The 22,108-nt window shown below is 40.8% G+C and overlaps 1 protein-coding gene across 1 annotated transcript; it reads right to left on the bottom strand.

Annotated features, from left to right (window-relative positions):
- Window positions 1-753: 753 nt before the first annotated feature.
- Window positions 754-19,986, bottom strand: MRPL39 (mitochondrial ribosomal protein L39). Its single transcript, XM_084872041.1, has 10 exons — window positions 19,759-19,986; window positions 18,572-18,778; window positions 15,694-15,833; window positions 13,431-13,530; window positions 11,381-11,448; window positions 10,396-10,508; window positions 7,748-7,813; window positions 6,739-6,892; window positions 4,246-4,293; window positions 754-901 (listed from the first exon to the last, which is right to left on the bottom strand). Exons 1-10 carry the CDS (start codon window positions 19,964-19,966, stop codon window positions 812-814), a joined length of 1,194 nt encoding a protein of 397 aa, XP_084728167.1. The 5' UTR covers window positions 19,967-19,986; the 3' UTR covers window positions 754-811.
- Between the last annotated feature and the right edge of the window lie 2,122 nt (window positions 19,987-22,108).

The raw sequence follows: 22,108 nt of genomic DNA, 5'->3' as shown, positions 1-22,108 counted from the left end.
TGCACAAGGATCTTTACTGAACCACTTTAATGAGAAATGGAAATAACTAGCATGATCCTATGTTTTTAAAAAATTACTTTTGTATTTGTACAATTGTGTGTGTGTGTATACATATATATATATATATATATATATATATATATATATATGTGTGTGTGTGTGTGTGTGTGTGTGTGTGTGTGTGTGTATATATATATATATATAAGCGACAGGCCGACTGGCAGTAGGTGTGACGCGCACTGACTACCAGGGCGCAGACATTCAACATAGGAGCTGCTGAGTGCCAGCAACTTTGCAGAGTGCCCTCTCGTACTTCCAGACCCCTCAGGGGATGTTGGACTGCAGGTTTCAGCCCGATCCCCTCAGGCCAGGCTGAGAATCCCGCTTACTCCACAGATGCCCTTTGAGCACCAGTGCCATCCCAGATATGGCCGGCAGGGGGGACTGGGGGAGGTTGGCTTCAGGACATGTCTGGCCCATCTCGCCCAGTCCTACCCCTTCTAATTTCCTTTCAATGTGCACAAATCCGTGCACTGGACCTCTAGTATATTTATACATGTAGAAAGAAACTAAAAGGAGAAAATAGGCCAAAGTGTTACATCTGGGGACTGTGAGGTGACTGACAGGTTATTTCTGCGTACAATTTTTATTGTGAACAACATGAGCTGTTTTATGCTTTGGGGAAAGAAAAAAGTAAACATCAATATAAATTTAGGGAGAAAGAGATAGATGATCTTTATGAGCACACACAAATGTTACATAAAAAACTTTTATTTTAACTTACTATACATGTTTAAATTTTATGAAGCTACTAGGTAGATGCACTTTCCTGTGCAGGTTTAGTTTCATCTGCAGGTTTAGATGCACTTTCCTCTGCGGGTTTAGTTTGATCTTCAGTTACCTGTAAAAACAGAAATAGCTTTACTTTTCTAATAAGCAGTTTTCGTTTTATCCTTCACCCACCATTTAAAAATCACTCCATAGTCCTTCTCTTCCAATGACCTTGAATAGTAATTATTACTGAAAGTTAAATAGAAAGAGAGGAAAACTTATAAGGCCAAGTTCTCATTATAAATTATCAAGTAAAGCACAACTCCATTAAAAATATAACTATATAGCCTGAGGCTTCTCCAGTTTGTCATTTTATCTAGGCTTCTCCAGTTTGTCATTGTATTGGGAGGTATAATTCTATTTTGAACAAAGAGTATTACAGGCTTAGTACTAACAGGTGTCTGTATGTTCATACAGTAAGTCCTCACTTAATGACATCAATAGGTTCTTCGACTTAAATCAAACTGCGCATAAAGAAACCAATAATACTGTAGGCTAACTGATACAAACAACAGTTAAGTTTCTACAGCATCTCATCTTTATAACAAAACATTAAAATGAAGGGAACAACCTGCTGTGTGTTACTCTATGTCACTTAGACACATCAATTAAATAGGACTAATCTATTCCTTATCACCTAAAAACTTGCCTCACTTCCTGCATTATCTATTTCAATGAAGGCTCAACACAGTTGCCCACACTGGGCATTAGTGAATCCACAATTCTGTTACCTGATAGTCCATCAACAGTCCTACTAACTCTACCTTAGTAACTTTCACAGCCATTCTCGCTGCCGTGCCTGAACTTGAGAACCTCATCATCTTCTATCTTCTTAGGAAGAAGATTGAAGTTGCAGCTGACTGAAGTTGCAGCTACTTTCCACACCACCCCCAGAATGAGCTTTTAAATTACATGTGTCAAACACAAGACCTGTGGGCCAAATCCAGCCCGCCAGGCCTTGCAATGTGGCCCGCACCGTGCTGTCATCACTGCACTCCGCTGTCACTTTATGACATTGTCAGTTTATGACTGTTCAGTAAACCATTCGGCCCGCGATTTAGGCTGGATTTTAGATTTTGGCCCCTTCTCTGATTGAGTTCGACACCCCTATTTTAAATGAATCAACAGGAATAGCTGCCAATAGGTCACTACCTGTTAAAATTCTCATGACCACAATCACCTTCAGGAGGGGGGTGCAGAAGCTAAGTCATCTTTAGGAGGGGAATGCAAATTCTAAATTGGGGAAGATGAGCCCTTGATACACTGTTTCAACAAATTTCATGTGACTGATTGTACAGTTAGATTCCTCTTACATTCACCATGCTCTCCTTACCTCCATGCCTCCATACAAATATCACTCCCAACGCATCCCCCAGAAAATTACCTGCCTGGCCCTTTCATTCATCCTTTAAAACCCAGCAAAGAGACTCTGATTGCTGGGAACCTTCCTTAACCAACCCCCCCGCTTGGTTTGGGTTCCATTCCTCTGCGGGAGCCCCATAGGTACTCCTGAACTGTCTGCTTATGTCTAGTTACTGCATGAAAGTAACTTCCGTGGAGAAAGTGAATTGATTTTATTCATTTTTGTATGCACGGGTCCTGCCATAAAACACTTGGTAAGTCCATGTTAGCTGAATCAATGACTCATATGTTTAACCTTATAGGAAACGGCTCTAGGGTCAAGCATCAGGCTGACCTGTGGCAGGGCCACAAACAAGTCCCAGCCCGGAGGGCAGAGCTCTCCTGGCATAATTAAGCCTGGCCTTGTAGCCCTCCCTAATTCCTTCCTAAGTAGCTGATGGGCTGTGGGGGGTGCAGCAAGTGTTGACGAAACAAGAACATGTGTATACTTGTTAATCTACCCTTGTTTTAATCAGAATATAAAATAAAGCATGGGCTTGCAGGCTGGGTATTTTGTGTGTGTGTGTGTGTGTGTGTGTGTGTGTGTGTGTGTGTGTGTGTATCCTCATCCAGGCACGGGAGATCCACCGAGCCCCAGCTGTATTCTCTGGTCTGTCTTTTCTTCAGTCCTTCACCGCCCCTCCTCAGGTTCACCCTTGGCCGTGCTGGCGCGGCACATAACTTACTCTTTTTAGACAAGCACAATGGACAGTAGAAGAAACCTGAACCAGAATAAATCTTTCTACAGTCTAGGTTCCTATGTCTGCTATTTTTATGCATTTTTTTCCCTTGCTTTAAAGTATTCAGCTATTTTCCCCTTCTTGAGTTTCCCTAAATTTACACGCATTCCTTCTCTTTCCTTCATCTAAAATGTTCATTGTAACCAACCAAAGAGACAAAGTTATTCAATCCATTCAAATGTATTCTCTCATCAAAATTACATAAATTTTACACAAAACTGTTGTGACTAACAATAAGTTCTACCTATAAGTTTATTAATAAAAACTAAGTATAAACATCATCATAAAAATAATCAATAAATAATTATTGGGTAAGCCCCTGTATGCCAAATGTTGGGCTCAAAATTTGGGATTATACATACATAACAAGCCCTGAAAGGGTTAACAGACTGAGTATAAATGCACTAGCAAAAACAAGCAGAAAACAACATGAGGAGGTATATAATCCCCGAAATTGTACAAATATTTGGTAAGCAAGTACTCTGAGAATGTTTCATGGCGAAGGTGAGACTTGGACGAGGTATTGAAGAGTGAGTAGAATGAAAATAGACAAAAAGATTGTGGGAATGAAATCCAGATGGAAGAACTGCAGGAAAGAAATTAATAAACTTGAAGACAAGTTTGATGTGTGCTGATTAGTATGTTTGCAAGCTTGATGGAAAATTAGGGGAACCAGGAAAAGCTTCATGCGATGCAGCTGGATTACCCAGGACATCTATCAGATAATTTAAGTAAAATATCAACGCCTAACCTATGAAAGGTTGACTAGGGACAGCAATGGTCAAGAAAAATCATCATTCCTACTTATGAAATCTAAATGGTAATGACAGCATAAACTACAAAAACACAAGTATTTAAATTTGTTTTTCAGGACATTTGCACATTTAATGTCAATAGTCAAGAAAGCTTTAAAATATATCTGACAAATCTTTATCCTTGATGTTCATTAGGTATACAAAAATATAACTGTAAGACCCAATTAACACCATACAAACCTTTAAGAACTATTATTACTATATCGAATATTCTTATTTCTCTTCAAGTTCTCTAGTATCATTTTCCACAATATTAATAAACAAACTCAAAAGAGGATTACAAACTATAATTTTTCTCTTACCAAAATACTGCTGGGTAAACCACCATAAAACTGCTTTAGCTACTGAGACAACTAATTTATTTTTTTCTTCCTTTCTCTTTCTTTTTTTGTCGCTATTGCTTAATTTCAATGAATGTCTTTGTAGAAGAGTACTCACTGGCTGTTAAAAACACTTACCAATTTCCGAGACCTTTCCAATAGCTTAGTCCATATCGTATAATGTGCCTTGAAAAGAAAAGGTTTACTATGAAAAATAAATCAGTAGAGTTGAAATAAAAGGGGCTGAGTCTTTATGTTTATATATTTATACACACACCCACACACACACACACACACTAGAAGCCCAGTGCACGAAATTTGTCCACGGGAAGTCCCTAAGCCCATCCTGCACTCTCTCCAATCTGGGACTCCTCGAGGGATGTCTGACTGCCCATTTAGGCCAGGATCGGGCCTAAACGGGCAGTTGGCCATCCCTTTCACAATTCAGGACTGCTGGCTCCCAACTGCTCGCCTGCCTGCCTTCCTGATTGTCCCTAACCACTTCTGCCTGCCAGCCTGATCACCCCCTAACCACTCCCCTAACAGCCCGATTGATGCCTAACTGCTCCCCTACCAGCCTGTTTGCCCCTAATTGCCCTCCCCTGCAGGCCTGGTCCCCCCAACTGCTCTCCCCTGCAGGCCTGGGTCCACCCAACTGCCCTTCCTTGCAGGCCTGGTCCTTCCCAACTGCCCTCCCCTGCTGGCCATCTTGTGGCAGCCATATTGTGTCCACATGTAGGCAGCCATCTTGTGTGTTGGGATGATGATCAATTTACATCTTACACACCTCTTTCCACCAGAGAGGAAGGAAGAGGGAGAGAGAGATAGAAACATCAATGATGAGAAAGAATCACTCATCAGCTGCCTCCTGCATGCCCCATACTTGGGATCAAGCCCGCAACCCAGGCATGTGCCCTTGATCAGAACTGAACCCGGGACCCTTCAGCCTGCAGGCCAACACTCTATCCACTGAGTCAAACCAGCTGGGTGGGGACTGAGTTTTTATACAGGTTCTAAACAAAACAAACACATAAAGAGTTAGTCAGTACTAATGAGGCTAAATGGTTATAAACATGGGTTAGACTCTAACCGTTAGAGTAAGGGAAAAGGTACCACACAGAACAGCTGCTTTGTTTGGCATTCAAGAAAAAGTCTTAAGCCCTGAATATGCCATTCTTCCTCTGCTGTTCTTAACCACTACCGTCACTGAGAGCATTCCTTATAATGGAAGAAAAATCTGCCCCCTTGCCCACAGATTATGGTTCTTTCCTTAAGTAGCCAGTTTCAACATGCTACAGGTCGTTTTTCAAACCATAATCAAGCACAAGGAGAGGTTCATTAAGAACCAACTATGACATCATCACACTGAAATGGCAGATCTAGAAATTAGCAAACCACCTTCAAGAACAAGTAAAAATAAGAGACAATAGTGAAATTGTAGAGCTAATTTCCTTAATCCTTAACAATTGTATGTAGCGGAGGATTAATCAGAATTCATTAATAAAAACTCAAAGTGCATAATGACCACATCAATTTTATTAAGTCAGTTGAAGGGGTTACTGAGGGACATGGGTGGGCCAGTGACCACTTCATAGTGAAGGAGCTGCTAATACTTATAATAAATGGTAAAATTACGAACTATGTACATGCCAATCCTTCTGGAGAAAAGACCAGCGTTGGTTTGTTTAAAGGGAAAACCATGCCTGACTCAGGCAGAATGAACAGCTGGTGCAGAGACCTTACAGCGGGGACACACACACACACACAGCCCTCGGGCCATATTAAGGCCCCAGAAATTATTTGGTCTGGCCTTGCCAAGGCAATCGCAGATGGGACTCAAAATTCAATAAATTTAGAAGCTTTCTTCATAGCAACATAAATTTCTATTAAGTGAGTGATGTTATAAATATCCAAAAAAAAATATAAGAAAAGAATTAGCAAGGGTGACTGAGAGCAATATGAAACATGATAGACTTTGGGTTATGACTAGACCATCAAAATTAGGAAGAGCATGCCAAAATAAGGCCAAAGGGCATTCCAGATCTTGCACTCCAGTATTCCTCGTGCACCCTCTCCTATACTAATTTGAAAGATTATAAATGCTATCTCTCTTTTTATTTTTCCAACTAATGCTTCTCCTTCAAATTATGTTTACATCCTGTTTTTAATTATCTGTTTATATCCTGTTTTTAATTATGTTTTTAAATCATAAACTCAAGTTCATAAAATATCATCATCATACAACTTAATGGAAATTAAAATGTTATATCCTTCATATTGGTATAAAAACCAAGACTAACTCATATGAGGGATATAATGATCAACATAATTTAATGATCAAGAATAGATCCAGAGACAAATGGTAGGGGAGGGATGTGGGGTTAGAGAACAACCAAAGGACTTGTATGCATGCATATTAGCATATCCAATGGACAAACACTGGGGTGGTGGGGGCTTGCCCAGGGTGGCAATGGCTAAGGAGGAGGGGGGGGAGGTGGAGATGGGGAGGAGGGTCAAATGTGAAAAAGGAGACATATGTAAAACCTTATATAATTAAAAAAAAAAAAAAAATCAAGACCAAAATTACAGCCATACCCAAATTGGATGACCTGAAACTTTCCCTTTACTTACTCTTAAGTGAACGGGCAAAGAGAGACCTTGAAACCTTCGTGTAAGACTTGACCCGGTGGCCTGCAGATTATGAACCGCTGACACTTCAAACTGGGAACAAATACTTGTTCTTGGAATAAGAGGGCCTTCAGTCACATCAATGAAGTCACCAAATCTGATTTGATTTTAAAAATAAACAAATAAAACCTCAAAATCAAATGATTTACAATACATTGGGGAGGGGGGATCTATCCATTCTCTTTACGTCCCTAACCAAGAGCATTCTACATATCTCAATTCAGTTTCAATGGCCATGACATAAAAATCTCAAGTGAAGAAGCTAAACTTAAAGTTAAGTGAACCTTCTTCTAGATTAGATAGAACTTCTTCTAGATTACATATAACTTCTTCTAGATTGATATAACTATAGAGATTTTTAAGATCACTAAGCACATCATGCTATCAAGTGGATCCAATGTCTGAAACGAACAGCTTACAAGTTTACAACTCACTGCAGCAGAGTTTAGAATTCAGTATTTAGGACAGAAACAAAGAGGAGTTTTCTAGAGGAAAAAGTTAAGCCCAAATCAAGAAAATGTGAGGTTGAGTTAACAGTCACTGACTATGAAATGAGTTTGCACGATGCACTGTCTTAGCCCTCTCATCCCCGAGTCGGAAAGCACATTCCAGTTTAACTTACTTACATATATTACAAGTGTAACTAATCAGATTATCATGTGCAATTCATAATTATGCATATTTTGCTCAACTTCAAAATTATCTCTTAAAAATTACATTTTGAACAATGGTTTTCAAATCTTGAGATGCAGAAATAAAAATAACAATAAAATGAGGGACAAAACCACAACTATTTATCTAAACAACAAACAGAGCAATAAAATAAGGTAATGAGAGTAACAAAGCAGGACACAAATCCATCTTTTTTAGCTGTATACTACATTCAGGTAGCAATAAAGCTAAACCTTACTATAAAATTAGCATAGCAGCCAATTTTTCTATTTTTACTTACCTGTGCAGCCTGACTATTCTCTCAGGATTCTGAGATGCTTTCTCTTCTATAAGATCTACTTTATACCTGAGAAGCAGCAAGAAAAAATTTAATTAGTAAAATACAAAAAGGAGCCCAGCCAGCGTGGCTCAGTGGTTGAACAAGATCAACCTGATTCCTGGTCAGGGCACATGCCTGGGCTGCCGCCTCAATCCCCAGTGATCAATGATTCTCTCTCATCATTTATGTTTCTCTCTTCCTCCCACTTCCTCTCTAAAATCAATAAAAATATATTTTTTTAAAAAATACAAAAATGAGTTTAACGAAACCCTTTCTCATCCTCCTCAGCCAGTTTTTGAAAGAACGGTTTACAGTCCACTTACTGCCACTCTCCTTCTGCCGGAGTCCCAAGCATTACTGAGGGAGCCAATTCCCTTGCATACTTATACCAGCCCACCCACTTCGAAGAGATGCTTCTGTCCTCTGGGAGCCAAAACCAAGCCCGATCACTGACACATGAACCAGTCAAAACTCTTCTGATCTCTCAAACTTGCCCCCAAACCATCTCCTCCCTCCCTCCCTCCCTCACACAGCCAGTTAAGTTACCAAAGTCCTGCACGCCTCTGCTGGACTCTGGCAGTTTACAGGAAAGGCAAACCTTAGTGCACGTGGCATGAAAGCCTACAGTGCCGTCCGCTAAGGTAGCTATGGAACACTTACATGTACTCAGTCCCAAATGAAATGTGCCTCAGTGTAAAATACATACCAGATTCTGGAGACTTAGGATGAGAAGGAGAATATAAAATACCATTGCCACTTTTAATGTGGAAATAGCATTTTAAATATAGTTTAAATAAAATTTATGATTAACTTCACCTTTTTTTATTGATCTTTTAGAGAGAGGAAGAGAGAGGGACAGAGAGTTAAAAACATCAATGAGAGAGAAACATCGATCAGCTGCCTCTTGCACACCCCCTACTGGGGATGTGCCCACAGCCAAGCTGACACTATCCACTGAGCCAAACCAGTTTCAGCAACTTCCCCTTTTTTAAACTTTTTTTTAATGTATCTTATAGAAAATTTAAAGCTAAAACTGGTTTGGCTCAGTGGATAGAGCGTCAGTCTGCGGACTGAAAGGTCCCGGGTTCGATTCTGGTCAAGGGCATGTACCTTGGTTGCGGGCACATCCCCAGTAGGAGGTGTGCAAGAGGCAGCTGATTGATGATTCTCTCATCCATGTTTCTAACTCTCTATCCCTCTCTCTTCCTCTCTTTAAAAAAATCAATAAAAATATATTTTTTTTAAAAAAAATTAAAGATAGCTCACATTTTTATATATAAATATTGATTTCAGAGAGGGAGAGGGAAAGAGATATAGAAACATCAATGATGCCGAAACCGGTTTGGCTCAGTGGATAGAGAGTCGGCCTGCAGACTGAAGGGTTCGATTCCGGTCAAGGGCATGTACCTTGGTTGCGGGCTCATTCCCAGTAGGGGGTGTGCAAGAGGCAGCTAATCGATGATTCTCTCTCATCGATGTTTCTAACTCTCTATCCCTCTCTCTTCCTCTCTGTAAAAAATCAATAAAATATATTTAAAAAATAATAATAATAATAAACATTTAAAAAGAAACATCAATGATGAGAGAGAATCATTGACTGGCTGCCTCCTGCACACCCCCAACTGGGGATCAAGACCACAACCCAGGCATGTGCCCTTGATTGGAATAGAACCTGAGACCCTTCAGTCCCAGGCTGATGCTCTATCCACTGAGCCAAACCAACTAGGGCAGCTCACATTTTATTTCTATTGGGTAGCATGACCCTAGAATTTTGGCATGGTGATCTGATATATTCTGGTAATTCAAGGAATTTCTTATAGAATCAATGGTGGCTTGGTTTTATAGTACTATTTTTACTCTCATTCAGTTAAAATAGTGTATAAATACTGGTTTCTAAATACACTGGTTCCAGAATATGTTAGAAAATAAATAAAGAGTTCCACAGGTTAAAACATTTGAAAATTATTGTTTTCTATATCCACTTTGGGAAGGTTTACAGTAAATTTTTTTATGTCACCATTCTCTGAATTCAGTATATTTCTCAGTATATTAACTAAAGTCTTATGGGAGAATACTCCTGTCGCATATCACTTTGAAAAATGCCAAGCCAGCGTATCAATTAGGGAGGCTTTCATGACTAATAAAAGCTCAATTTTTTTATTTTTTTCCAACAAAATTTGCTTTCATTTAGACTTTTTTCCCTGAATTTTTATATTCAGCTTTTAAGACTATAAAAAACAATTTTTATTTTCAATCCTCACCCGAGGATATTTTTGCATTTATTTTCAGGGAGAGTGGAAGGGAGGAAGGAAGAGGAAGAGGGAGAGGAAGAGGGAGAAGAAAAGGATGAGGGAGAGGGAGAGAGAGTGAAAGAGAGAAATATCAATGTGAGAGAGACATATCATTTGGTTGCCTTCCATTTTCACCCCAACCAGAGCTGGGACTTGACTGGGAATCTAACCATCGACCCTGCAGTGCAGAGGCCAATGCTCTAATTGTTGAACCACACCGGCCAAGGCAAGAATATAAAAATTCTTAAGAACTGAATTTTCTATATTACATATAACTTTGGGAGGTTTAATTTCGCTTTAAAGGAAGCCAACACGTACCTGTTGTGCTGAAATATTTCTAATGCTACTTTTGCATCAACTTCCAATGTTTCAAATGGGAGGTCTTTATAAATTAAAGTAACAGCATCTTTTGTGAAAGAACGTAGGTTCTCCTTAAAAATGAAAAGTATTAACATTTGTAACAATTTCCTTAAAAGTATTTCAACATAAAGCAAGTTAACTAAATTATATGTTTAACACTGTAAATCCAACTAAAACAAAAGCAAACCAAATTTGTCAGGAAAGGAAGTTATTAATTTGCAATAATTAAGTATTTGGATCATGAAATATAGGGCTAGCAATTTCTCCCAACCCCACAAACTATAAAACTTGCAATGTGTTTTTAATTAAGATATCAGCCCATATTAATAATTTTTAAAGACAATCCTATAAGAAATTTTAATAACAATTTCATTCAAATGAAATAACCTCATATTTACTACAATGATATAACAAGTAGGAATGCTAGTAAATAGTAAGATATAAAAGTCTGTTTACATTCTGAGTAAAATTAAGCTTTTTAAGTGCATATGGAAAAATTGTTTATGTGATTCAGAAAGTTTCACTAGCAAATGTAATGCTACCATTAGCCCTGTGTAAAATATACCAAACTATACTGTGGGCATCCAAGTTTAAAGCTGTAGGCTCCCAACCACCACATTAACCAAGAGAGTTAATCTTCTATATTTTATATTCTGGTCATCTTGAAAACCAATATTTTAAGAAACAGTACTAGAAAGACAGCATTATAAGCAAAGGTCAAGCAGAACATAAAGCTTCCATACAACTGACCATGCTGTTGTGAGTGCCTTCGTTCATATGTCTCTATCTTAAATACAATGAAATAGTAATAATGATAGATAGATAGATAGATTCATTCTTATAAATACCCTCAATTTCCAGTAGCATTCAACAATACTAACAGAATCATTCTACCAAAGAAAAGCACGGACTCTAAAATTAATACTCCAAAGGGTATACTTACTTTTGTTGGCATCCACTCATCAAGCCTCTTATCCAAAACTACATCATAGCAGAAAGCTCCAGCAATTACTGTGAATCCAACCAAAACAAAAGCAAAGTCAGATCTGTTAGGGTATAAAGTTACCAATTTGCAACAACTGAATATTTTAACCATAAAATGAAGGGTTAGCAATCTCTCCCAACTCTACAAATTATAAAAATATTACCAGTATCCCAGGTACTGGCCAGAGTTCTACTAACTTTCCCCCATCCAGAAAATTAACTAGTTTTGTACTTAAAATCATTTATTGAGATTTTCAATTATTTTTGTTTGTACACACTTCTACGTTTTAAAAATGTGATCTAGTATACATACTATTGCAAAATCCCAGTTTTATCAAATTTACAAAAAATATAAACTCTTTCATCTCCTCAAAATGATGGCCCTCTCCAAAGTCAGGGCCATTTCTGGTGACATAGTACAACCTAACTTGTACTGTAGCTTTCTCCAGAAGTCTATTTATACTCCCAGTTCATCATCCTCCACACGTTCGACTTGGAAATAAATGCTTCAGGTAGTAAGAAATAAACATAGAGACAACTAAATTACATGAAATTCACATTCAAGAGGAATATTCTCCTCTAATTCTATTACATTAATTATCGACTTCCATAATTAAATAGGATGGATTTTGTTGCCCATTACAAATGGAATGTCAGTATGATGGTAATTTATACTAGATAAAAATTATACTAGATGTACCATTTAATAATGTAGATTTTTTTCAATAGATGGAGTTACAAATATGATGATATATATGTGATTTGATACGTATGCTATTTTTTTGTATTGACAGCAAGCTTAAAAACTTCTTATGTCAAATTTGCTGAAAGTGTTAACATCATAGACATTTTTACACTTAAAAATTTCATGCCAAAAAGAGCATTTGCGGGAATTTTAATTCATTACTTTTATTTTGAAGAAAAAGTTATTGTATACTTCGGGAAGCTTAGGGTGAACATGCTCCATCTCAAGATACTTGTGAACACTGGTTTAAACGCTTTAAAAGTGATGATTTCGATGTGAAAGACAAAGAACATCCAGGTCAACCAAAAAAGTTTGAAGACTAACAATTACAAGCATTATTGGATGAAGATGCGTGTCAAACTCAAAAAGAACTTGCAGAAAGATTAAATGCTGCTCAGCAAACAATTTCTGATCATTTACAAGCAATGGGAAAGATTTTAAAGGAAGGAAAATGGGTGCCACATCAACTGAACAAAAGACAAATGGAAAACCAGAAAGTAATCAGTAAAATGTTGCTTCAAAGGTGCAAAAGAAAGTCTTTTTTTTCATCAAATTGTAACTGGTGATGAAAAGTGGGTTTATTTTGAGAATCCAAAATGCACAGAATCATGGGTTGATCCAGGTCAACTGTCAACATGGACTTCAAGGCCAAGTCGCTTTGGAAAGAAGACAATGCTCTGCATTTGGTGGGATCAGGAAGGTGTGGTGTATTATGAGCTTCTATAACCAGGTAAAACGGTTAATACTGATCGCTATCGATAACAAATAATCAATTTGAACCACTCTTTGATCGTGAAACAACCAGAATGGGCCAGAAGACATGGCAAAGTAATTTTGCTTCATGATAATGCACCATTACACACTTCAAAACCAATTAAAGACACGTTAAAAGATTTTGTCTGGGGAGTATTAACCTACTCGCAGACCTTGCTCCTTCAAATAGATGGAACACGTACTTTCTGAGCAGCACTTCAATATGTATGAAAAAGTGGAAAATTGGGCCTCTGAATGGTCTGCCTCAAAACAAAAAAAGTTCTGTTGGGATCCACAAATTACCTGAATGATGGGGAAAATGTGTAGCTAACGATGGACATTATTTGAATAAAGCACTTTTAATGTTCCTCTTGAAATTATCATGTTTTCTTTGATTACAAAATCTGCCATTATTAACCAGTACACCTGGTAAATGAGCTCTGTACAACAGCAAAGATAGGTACCAAAATACTCAAAGATTACAAAAAGCATATTTATATGTGTACATTACCAGGCACTTCTGGAGCTCTGACCAAACTGACCAAGTATTCGTCTTTGAATGCCCTCTCTATCACACAGCCCATCATCATGGCACAAGACCGCCAATAAGCCTAGAGAAATAAATGTACAAATTTTCACTGAGATCTAGTCAACATTAACATTTAGGTTGACTTTCAACTTAGGAAACATTTCTCAAGTATCTTTCCATCCACAGCACATAGCAATAATGACCATCAGTCCATAACATTATCTATGCCAACCAAAAACCACAAAAGAAAGAAACACCAACTTCGCGTTGTTGGCAATGTTTCTGTGCAAGATACCAGACACTATGATTATCAACTGATAGTTTTATTATCTGGTAGTAACTTTACTTTTCACCCAGGATCAAGTTAACTTGTTAATAAACATATGCTAAAGCAAAATAAATATATTAATATATACCTGTCTATAACATTTGTAAATATGGAGGGAAAACTCAACTTTCTAGTATTATTTATGATTCCTATCCTATACCTAACATCATGTACATCACTCACATTAAACATATTTACAGCAAAGCAACCTCATTTTCCCAGCACTCTTTGATCCACAGACATCCTCATACAGTACAAAGCAATGACCTTGTTGGAGTCGTAGAGAAGCATGAGTCCTGCACACCTGCCCACCTTATGCCCCATAAAAGCACTACAATGGCTGAGCACTGACTTTTATCAGCCCTTTTCCACATCCGAGGACAGGAGTGAGCTCACCTGGCTGTGTGGCAGATTGCTCCAGAATGTATTCTAAATTAAGTATAAACATGGGCCTTGAAGGCAAGTAGCAAAATGTACTTCTTCATCTGTGCTACACAAATGTTTGCAATGTCTGCTGAACTCCACAGACCGAATGCCTAAGTTCAAATCCAGGCTCCACGGCTTCCTAAATTGGCAATCTTGGTCAAGCTAGTGAACCTCTCAGCTGATTTGTCAGGAAAATAGAGATAATAGCACCTATTTTACAGGATTTTTATGAGGATTAAATGAGTTAATACCCATAAATCATCTAAGACAGTACCTGATACATAATACATATTCAATGTTGGCAATTACTCTTGTGTGTCACTTTCTTATTTATGTACTTTATTAATTAAATACCTGCTATTTGCCAGTTAAGGACAGAGTCCCATAGGGACATGATCCCTGACTTCACAAGGCCAAATTAAATATAATATTGTACCTAGAATTTAAGTTAAAATACCTAGAGACATTAGCCACGTGTTGTGAGGTTCTAGAGGAAAGAGATTAATTCCACCAAGAAGTAACAAAGGAGGCTCTACCACGCAGGTGGCAATTTAAAAGATTAATAGGATTTTAAAAGGGAGGAAAGAAAATACTCAGAGTTGGAAGGAGGACTTCAACAAAGGCAACTAGGATAGCAGAGGATAAATTATGACCAAGTCCTCTAGTGTAGCTGGAGCAAAGAGGAAGTGGAAAGACGCATTGGGAGGTGAGGCTCGAAGGTAAGCTGAGGTCAGATCACACAGGTCAGTTCCTGGAAAGTCATGTGCAAGTTCTTTAGGGGTAAGTGACATGAACCTAGTCATGTGACTTAATAAAACTCTTACAGGACTATTAAGAATGATTTAGTATTAAAAAAAAAAAAAAAAGGAGGGGGAGGGGGGCCGGAAGCAGAGAGTTAAAAAGTTTTTTTTTTGGTTTTTTTTAATACATTTTATTTATTTATTTATTTTTACAGAGAGGAGGAGAGAGGGATAGAGAGCTAGAAACGTCGATGAGAGAGAAACATCGACCAGCTGCCTCTTGCACACCCCCTTCTGGGGATGTGCCCGCAACCAATGTACATGCCCTTGACCGGAATCGAACCCGGGACCTTTCAGTCCGCAGACCGATGCTCTACCACTGAGCCAAACCGGTTTCGGCAAGAGTTAAAAAGTTTTTTAAATAATCCAGAGATGTTCAAAGATTGTATTCCAACAGTAGCATGAGAATGAAATCACTCACTATATAGAGGGTGATCAATAAGTGTCAATTGAACGAAGACAAAGATGTAAAAGGCATGCCCTATCACTTTCTCAAATAAAAATACAGAGAAATGGTATTATCTAAACTATGAAAATGCCTAATCTAACAAGTAAAACACAATGTAGTACAGGACAAGATCTTGGCTATATTTGCACATTTCATATTCCACAGAAAATAGATTTTCCTAAAAAGGAGAAGGAAAACACTGGGTGTGAGGGCGGGGGAAAGAGAATACGGAAACAGAAATACCTTATTAACTTCTTCTGGATCACGATCTTTGAAAGTAAGAAACTGAATTTCGCAGGGCTTGGTCAAAGGCTTATACATGTCCCACGGCTGTCCGTCTACGAGAGCCAGAATGGACTTCTTGCAGTACCACTCACTTAAATCTAGAAATTTAAAATAGATTGAAGGTTAAAATCTAACAAAATTCAAAGGGAGAAACTACATATTTAAGTGCTATATTATGAAATAAAACAATAAAAGGCAAGATTCTGCAAGTTGTCTTTTATTTTTTTTTGGGGGGGGAACATAAAAATATTATATTGATATATTACACCTGTAACCAATAAAAAAAATACTACCCAACCCACCCAATATATTGTTGCTTATTAACAAAATTATCCAAACCATGTACAAAACTCATAAAGGCTGAGTCAAGTTTGAAATTAACTTGTCAATCATTAATTAATAAAACAATTTTCTAAGAGCTACACTGAAATATTCAGAGAGCAGCAGCCTGGACACATTCGGATATATGCACACACAACTTAAAGGAAGAATGTATAACTATACTTTCACAGTAAATCTGTTCTAGGTGTGTTTGGGGTCTTGCTTCCAAACTCTCTCTTACTTCCCTAATTAGATGGTTTTCGAGTACACAGCTACTCAAAGCAGTGGTCACACTACAGGGTCCAAGTTATCACCCGCTGCATCAATGCCATAAAGGCAGGGATCGTGTCTATTCTTGCTCACCCATCAGCATGTCCAGAGCCTCGCACCAGGCCTGAAACGTACAAGGTACTCAGCCTAACTTCACTGATGGACAGAAGGTATGAATGACAAGCAAGCCTCAGGGCAGGGGTCATGCTGAGCGTGGTTCAGAACCTCATTCATCTCTACCCGATGTGAATAAAGATCCTTAAGGGCCTGAGCTTCTCATATCCTCCTCTGTAATCCAAATACCTATCACATAGCAGAGGGTCAATAAATGCTCGAAAAAAAATAAGTAAACAAGCCGAAACCAGTTTGGCTCAGTGGATAGAGCATCAGCCTGCAGGCTGTAGGGTCCCAGGTTCGATTCCGGTCAAGGGCATGTACCTAGGTTGCGGGCACATCCCCAGTGGGAGGTGTGCAAGAGGCAGCTGATCGATGATTCTCTCTCATCGATGTTTCTAGTTCTCTATTCCTCCCCTTTCCTCTCTCTAAAAATAAAAAAAATCAATAAAAAAAAATTTTTTTAATTAAACAATTATATGAATTCAAATGCCAGAGTAAACAAACATTTAGAGAACATGTGTCAAACACAAGGCCCGCGGGCCAAATCCAGCCCGCCAGGCCTTGCAATGTGGCCCGCACCGCACTGTCATCACTGCACTCCGCTGTCAGTTTATGACATTGTCAGTTTATGACTGTTCAGTAAACCATTCGGCCCGCGATTTAGGCTGGATTTTAGATTTTGGCCCCTTCTCTGATTGAGTTCGACACCCCTAATTTAGAGTGTACACTTTATGGGCCAACTTAAGCTGATAACTAAAGTCACTGAAATGGAGTCATTACCGAATTTTTCCAAAAGTTTGAACAACACAGCTAGTCATCTACATGAGTGAGCACATGGGTGTATAACTATTTGGGGTGGGGCTTACATTTAAATACTAACAGTTCTACTAAAGCTACTATACAAGCATTCTGATCAAAAATAAAAACATAGCAGGCAGATTCCCTTCGCTGCCACACCACATCACACACAACAAACATGCTCACCCCAATCACATCCACCACAAGTGCATTTCCACGCTCACATTTACCACATTCATGCAAATGGAAACAAAAACACAGCATGCAAAGAGGCAAGTGGTAAGGAGGTCATTTAAGTTAGCCTCTGAGGACTAGGAAGGAAAAGGAGCCAAACTAGCTGGTCACTGCAGCCAGGGCAGTCCCTTCACCCCAAATGCTTTACCGAGACCCTCATGGTGACTGAGCGCCGCCTAAAGGGGACAAGCTAGCCCAACCATTGTGGTCCGGTGGTTGAGCATCCACCTATGAACCAGGAGGTCACGGTTCAATTCTCAGTCAGGGCACATGCCCTGGTGTTGGGCTTGATCCCCAGTGTGGGGGCATGCAGGAGGCAGCCAATCAATGAATCTCTCTCATCATTGATATTTCTATCTCTCTGTGCCACCCACCCTTCTCCCTTCCCCTCGAAAATCAATAAAATTTAACTACATAAATAAATAAAAAGGGACAAACTAGCCCGACCAGTGTGGCTCGGTGGTTGAGCATCAACCTATGCATCAGGAGGTGACGGTTCAATTCTCCCCTTTGTCGGGCTTGATTCCCAGTGTGGGGCGTGCAGGAGGCAGCCGATCAATGAATCTCTCTCATCACTGATGTTCCTATCTCTCTGTCCCACCCACCCTTCTCCCTTCCTTTCTGAAACCAATAAAATTTAAATACCTAAATAAAAATAAAAGGGGCAAGCTGCTGAAACTGGTTTGGCTCAGTGGATAGAGAGTCAGCCTGCGGTCAAGGGCATGTACCTTGGTTGCGGGCACATCCCCAGTAGGGTGTGTGCAAGAGACAGCTGATGGATGATTTTCTCTAACTCTATCCCTCTCTCTTCCTCTCTGTAAAAAAATCAATAAAATATATTTTAAATAATAATAAAATAAATAAAAGGGGCAAGCTAATAGTAATGTTTTCAGGTCTGCCCTCTTCTACCCTAGACTTAGCCAGATTCATACAAACACTAGCACCAGCTGTGCATGACGGGACCAACCTTTGGGGACCCACAGCACCCCCAGGAGCTGGAGGCCCAGGGAGCGGACAGCAAGGTGCCAGACGGGGACCTTCAGGGAGCAGCCGCAGAGGCCTCCTCTCCTTTGCACCCCTCCTCCTTATTACTTACGCATGGCACAACTGTAAGGCGTGGAGACGTTTTTATTCATCACAAATGTGGTGCCAACGTCCGTTTTCCCAACGAGTTTAACCTCGATCTTCTCCACCCGCGGAGTGAGCGATGCCTGCCTGTCTTTTTCTCTATTGAAGACGTCGTTCTGCATTTCGATCAGTTCGGTTGGGGAGAGCTGAGAAGCTGCAGAGGTTGCTATCCATCCTGCACAGACATAACGGTACATGAAGACGAGGAAGGAAGGAATGAATAACCCTTCGGTGCTCCCCATCTTCCCACAACAAGGAAATGAACGGGACACAACAGGCCGGTAGAAGGCGTTGGCTAAGGTGACAGGACGTCCCGATTTTGAACAATTTGTCCCGATAATCGGGACTGTTTTAAAACGCCGTGGGACGCGGAACAAATTGTTCAAAATCGGGACTGTCCTGCCAAAAGCGGGATGACTGGTCACCTTACCGTTGGCCCAAATGCGTGCAGCGACTAAATGAAACCAAATTAAATCACGAAGACCTCCCCAGTCCCTGGCCCTGACCCTCGCCTGAACTCCCGCTTGGCGCTTTGGCCGCCAGACCTGCAGGCCCCGCCCACGTCCCCGGTCCCGTTCCCGTCGGTGACTTACGAGGGGCCAACAGGGACCGGGAAAGGGGCCAAACTAGAGCCGTCGCTGGGAAGGTGAGCCAAGCCGTCGCTGTGATAAGGCCTTGGGGACAAAAGTCCCCAAATCTGGGCGGGAAACGCTGAGCTTATTTTCAAAACTCCCAATAGCAGGACTCGGCAAGGCGAGTTGAGTACTGCAAAGCCCGCCAGATCGTCCCGATTTTTCCAAAAATCGGGACTTTTTTAAGACGCCGCGGGACGCGGGCAGAATTGTTGAAAATCGAGACTGTCCCGCCAAAAGCGGGACGATCTGGTCACAAGATGCAATGGGGAACAAGGACATGGTGCACCGGGACGTGGACTCCTTTGCAGAGGCTCCCCAAGCTCCAAGGCCACCCGCCCCTGACCTCCGCGACCCAGGGATCTGCACCCTCCGGCCCGGAGGGGGCCCCGGCCGCCGCAGCCGGGACTTTAGAGCCGCCTCCGCCTCGAACCTGCAGGACCTCACGACCCGCCTCCGGCCCAACCTGGGCGGCCCCATCCTCTAAGCCCCGCTGCCCGCCCGCACGGCCGCTGGAACTCACGCCAGCCCGCGCCGCCCGCGGGGACGGCCCGCCAGAGCCGCGACCCGCAGAGTCCCACGGCCATCGCTTCCGCCCCGACCGCAGGCGCCGCCGCGCACTGGTCCCTTCTGGGTCCGCTTCCCCCCGGAAACGCGGAGCGCGCACTCGGGTTCCGGGGACAGTTCCGTTCCGGCCCCGCGCTCGGGCTGCGCGCCACACGCGTCCTCATCCTCCACCGTCTGCGGGTTCGAGCCCGGCCCACGAGCGAAGTGCTTGCTTCCCGCAAACAATATGCTTCTGGGGAGAGACATTGGAAAAAGGCAGCTTCCGTTTACTCTTGCCTTCGTGGTCAGCCCGGCTGGCCACCCTGATGACATCTTCTAGTTCAGTGTTTCCCAAAGGGTGGTACACGAACCCCCAGGGGTACACGTTGCACCGGAGTTTGGTGGGGATATGCACTGCACCGTGCTTAGCTGCGCCTAATTCTACGTCCTCATGAGTACGAGGGGTACTCAGCGTTACGAAAATGATAGGAGGGGTACTCATATGTCAAACACTGTTAGCTCTCGGTTTTGCAGGGATGGGTGTTTTGGTTGCCTGCACCGGCTCTGCGCCCGGGTATTCCCATTTAGCCAGAATGTCTCTGTTCATTTAGTAGATTTTTTAGGGGCTCTAGCTGGTTTGGCTCACTCCCTTCGAATTCCGGATAAGGGCACATGCCTGGCTTGATCCCAAGTGGGAGGGGTACAGGAGGCAGCCAATCAATGATTCTTTCATCATTGGTGTTTCTATCTCTGTCCCCCTCTCCCTTCCTCTCTGAAATTAATAAAAATGTTTTTTAAAAAAATAGATATTTGAGTGAATAAATGAATGAATGCCCTTGCAAAAAGTTGCAGAGCGACTAATTCCTTTGTCATACCAGAGTGTTACTGAAGTAAGCATTCCATAGGTAAAGTGTGGAAATGCTCTTATTCAGCTCTAGCTGGTTTGGCTCATTGGGCAGAGCATCTGCCTGGGAGCTGAAAGGTCCAGGGTTTGATTCCAGTCAAGGGCACATACATGCCCAGGGTTGTGGGATCAATCCCCAGTAGGGGGCGTGCAGGGAGCAACCAGTCAATGATTCTCTCCCTCTCCCTTCCTTTGTGAAGTCAATAAAAATATTTAAAAAAAAAAAAAAAGAAAGAAATACTTTTATTCAAAGTTGTTCAACGCTGAGACTTTGCTCGAGGCGTGCAAATTGACAAATTCAGCTCTTGGCCTTTTCCCCCTCTGCTCTTTGACTTGCAATGGGAATATACTACCACTAGGGGGAAGCACCGAGCTAAGGAACGTGCTATAATAAAACTGAGCTAAAATGGTTATAAGGCACAAACTCCAGTTATGAGATAAAAGTACCAGGGATGTAATGTATAACATGGCGACTATCGTTAACAGTGCTGTGTTGTATATTTGAGAGCTGCGAAGGAGTAAGTCCTGAAAGATCTCATTACAAGGAAGAAAAAATTTTATTACTTTATGAAGTGATGGATGTTAACTTACTGATTTTGCAACGTGTACCTTAAACCTAAGCAGTGTTGCATATCACTTGTGCAACTTAAATTTTAAAAAGAGCCATACCTAGATAGAACTGTCTCCATGGCATGGAATTTATTTCACAACTGTGCAGGGAAGGTGTAATTATCTTCACTTTTAAGGTGAGAAATGCAAGAGTTTTTATTCAAATATTTGATTTTACATTTTTTAATTAGTACACATGTACTTGCTTTGAAAATAAAAAAAAAATACATTATAAGGTACCCAGTGAAAAGTCTCTCCACCAGCTCTTTTCCCCATTCACAAGTTCTTACCAAAACCTCCCATAGGATGGCACCACTATTAATTTCTGTGTATACTTGAGAGCTCTTGATGCCTCTCTCTGATAATTCAAATATAGACACAGAGTTAAATGGGTAAGGATTTTATTGGGGGAAATACCTGTGAGAGACAACGGGAAGAAGCCAAGTAAGATTGGCCACACATGAAATGGAGAAGAAAGGAAGGTAGAGTGAAGGCATTCTTGAAGACTTGTGCAACCTAAAGAAAATTCCTTAGGGGGAGGCGGAGGTCTTGAGCCAAAGTCCAACAAAAGAGGGGCCCAGTGTCCCAGGAGCAGGGGTGCCTCACAATCCCACCACACTCAGACTTCAGCTGGGAGCTGGGTGGAGGGAAGTCTGAGCAAACATGATGGATGTCCTTCATGTCATAGTTTTGTCAACAACTGGGGAATTCAGTCAGTCATGCTCCCTGTAAGTGAAGGTCGGTGAAGCACAAATAAGCTGTATTTCCTAAATCAAATAATGGAAGAAGCACTTGCTACGTGTTTACATTCCCT

The sequence above is a fragment of the Pipistrellus hanaki genome (genome assembly GCF_964339955.1).
Source record: "Pipistrellus hanaki genome assembly, chromosome: 2".
In the NCBI taxonomy this organism is placed as follows: Eukaryota; Metazoa; Chordata; class Mammalia; order Chiroptera; family Vespertilionidae; genus Pipistrellus; species Pipistrellus hanaki.
This window is presented reverse-complemented; position numbering and strand designations above follow the sequence as displayed.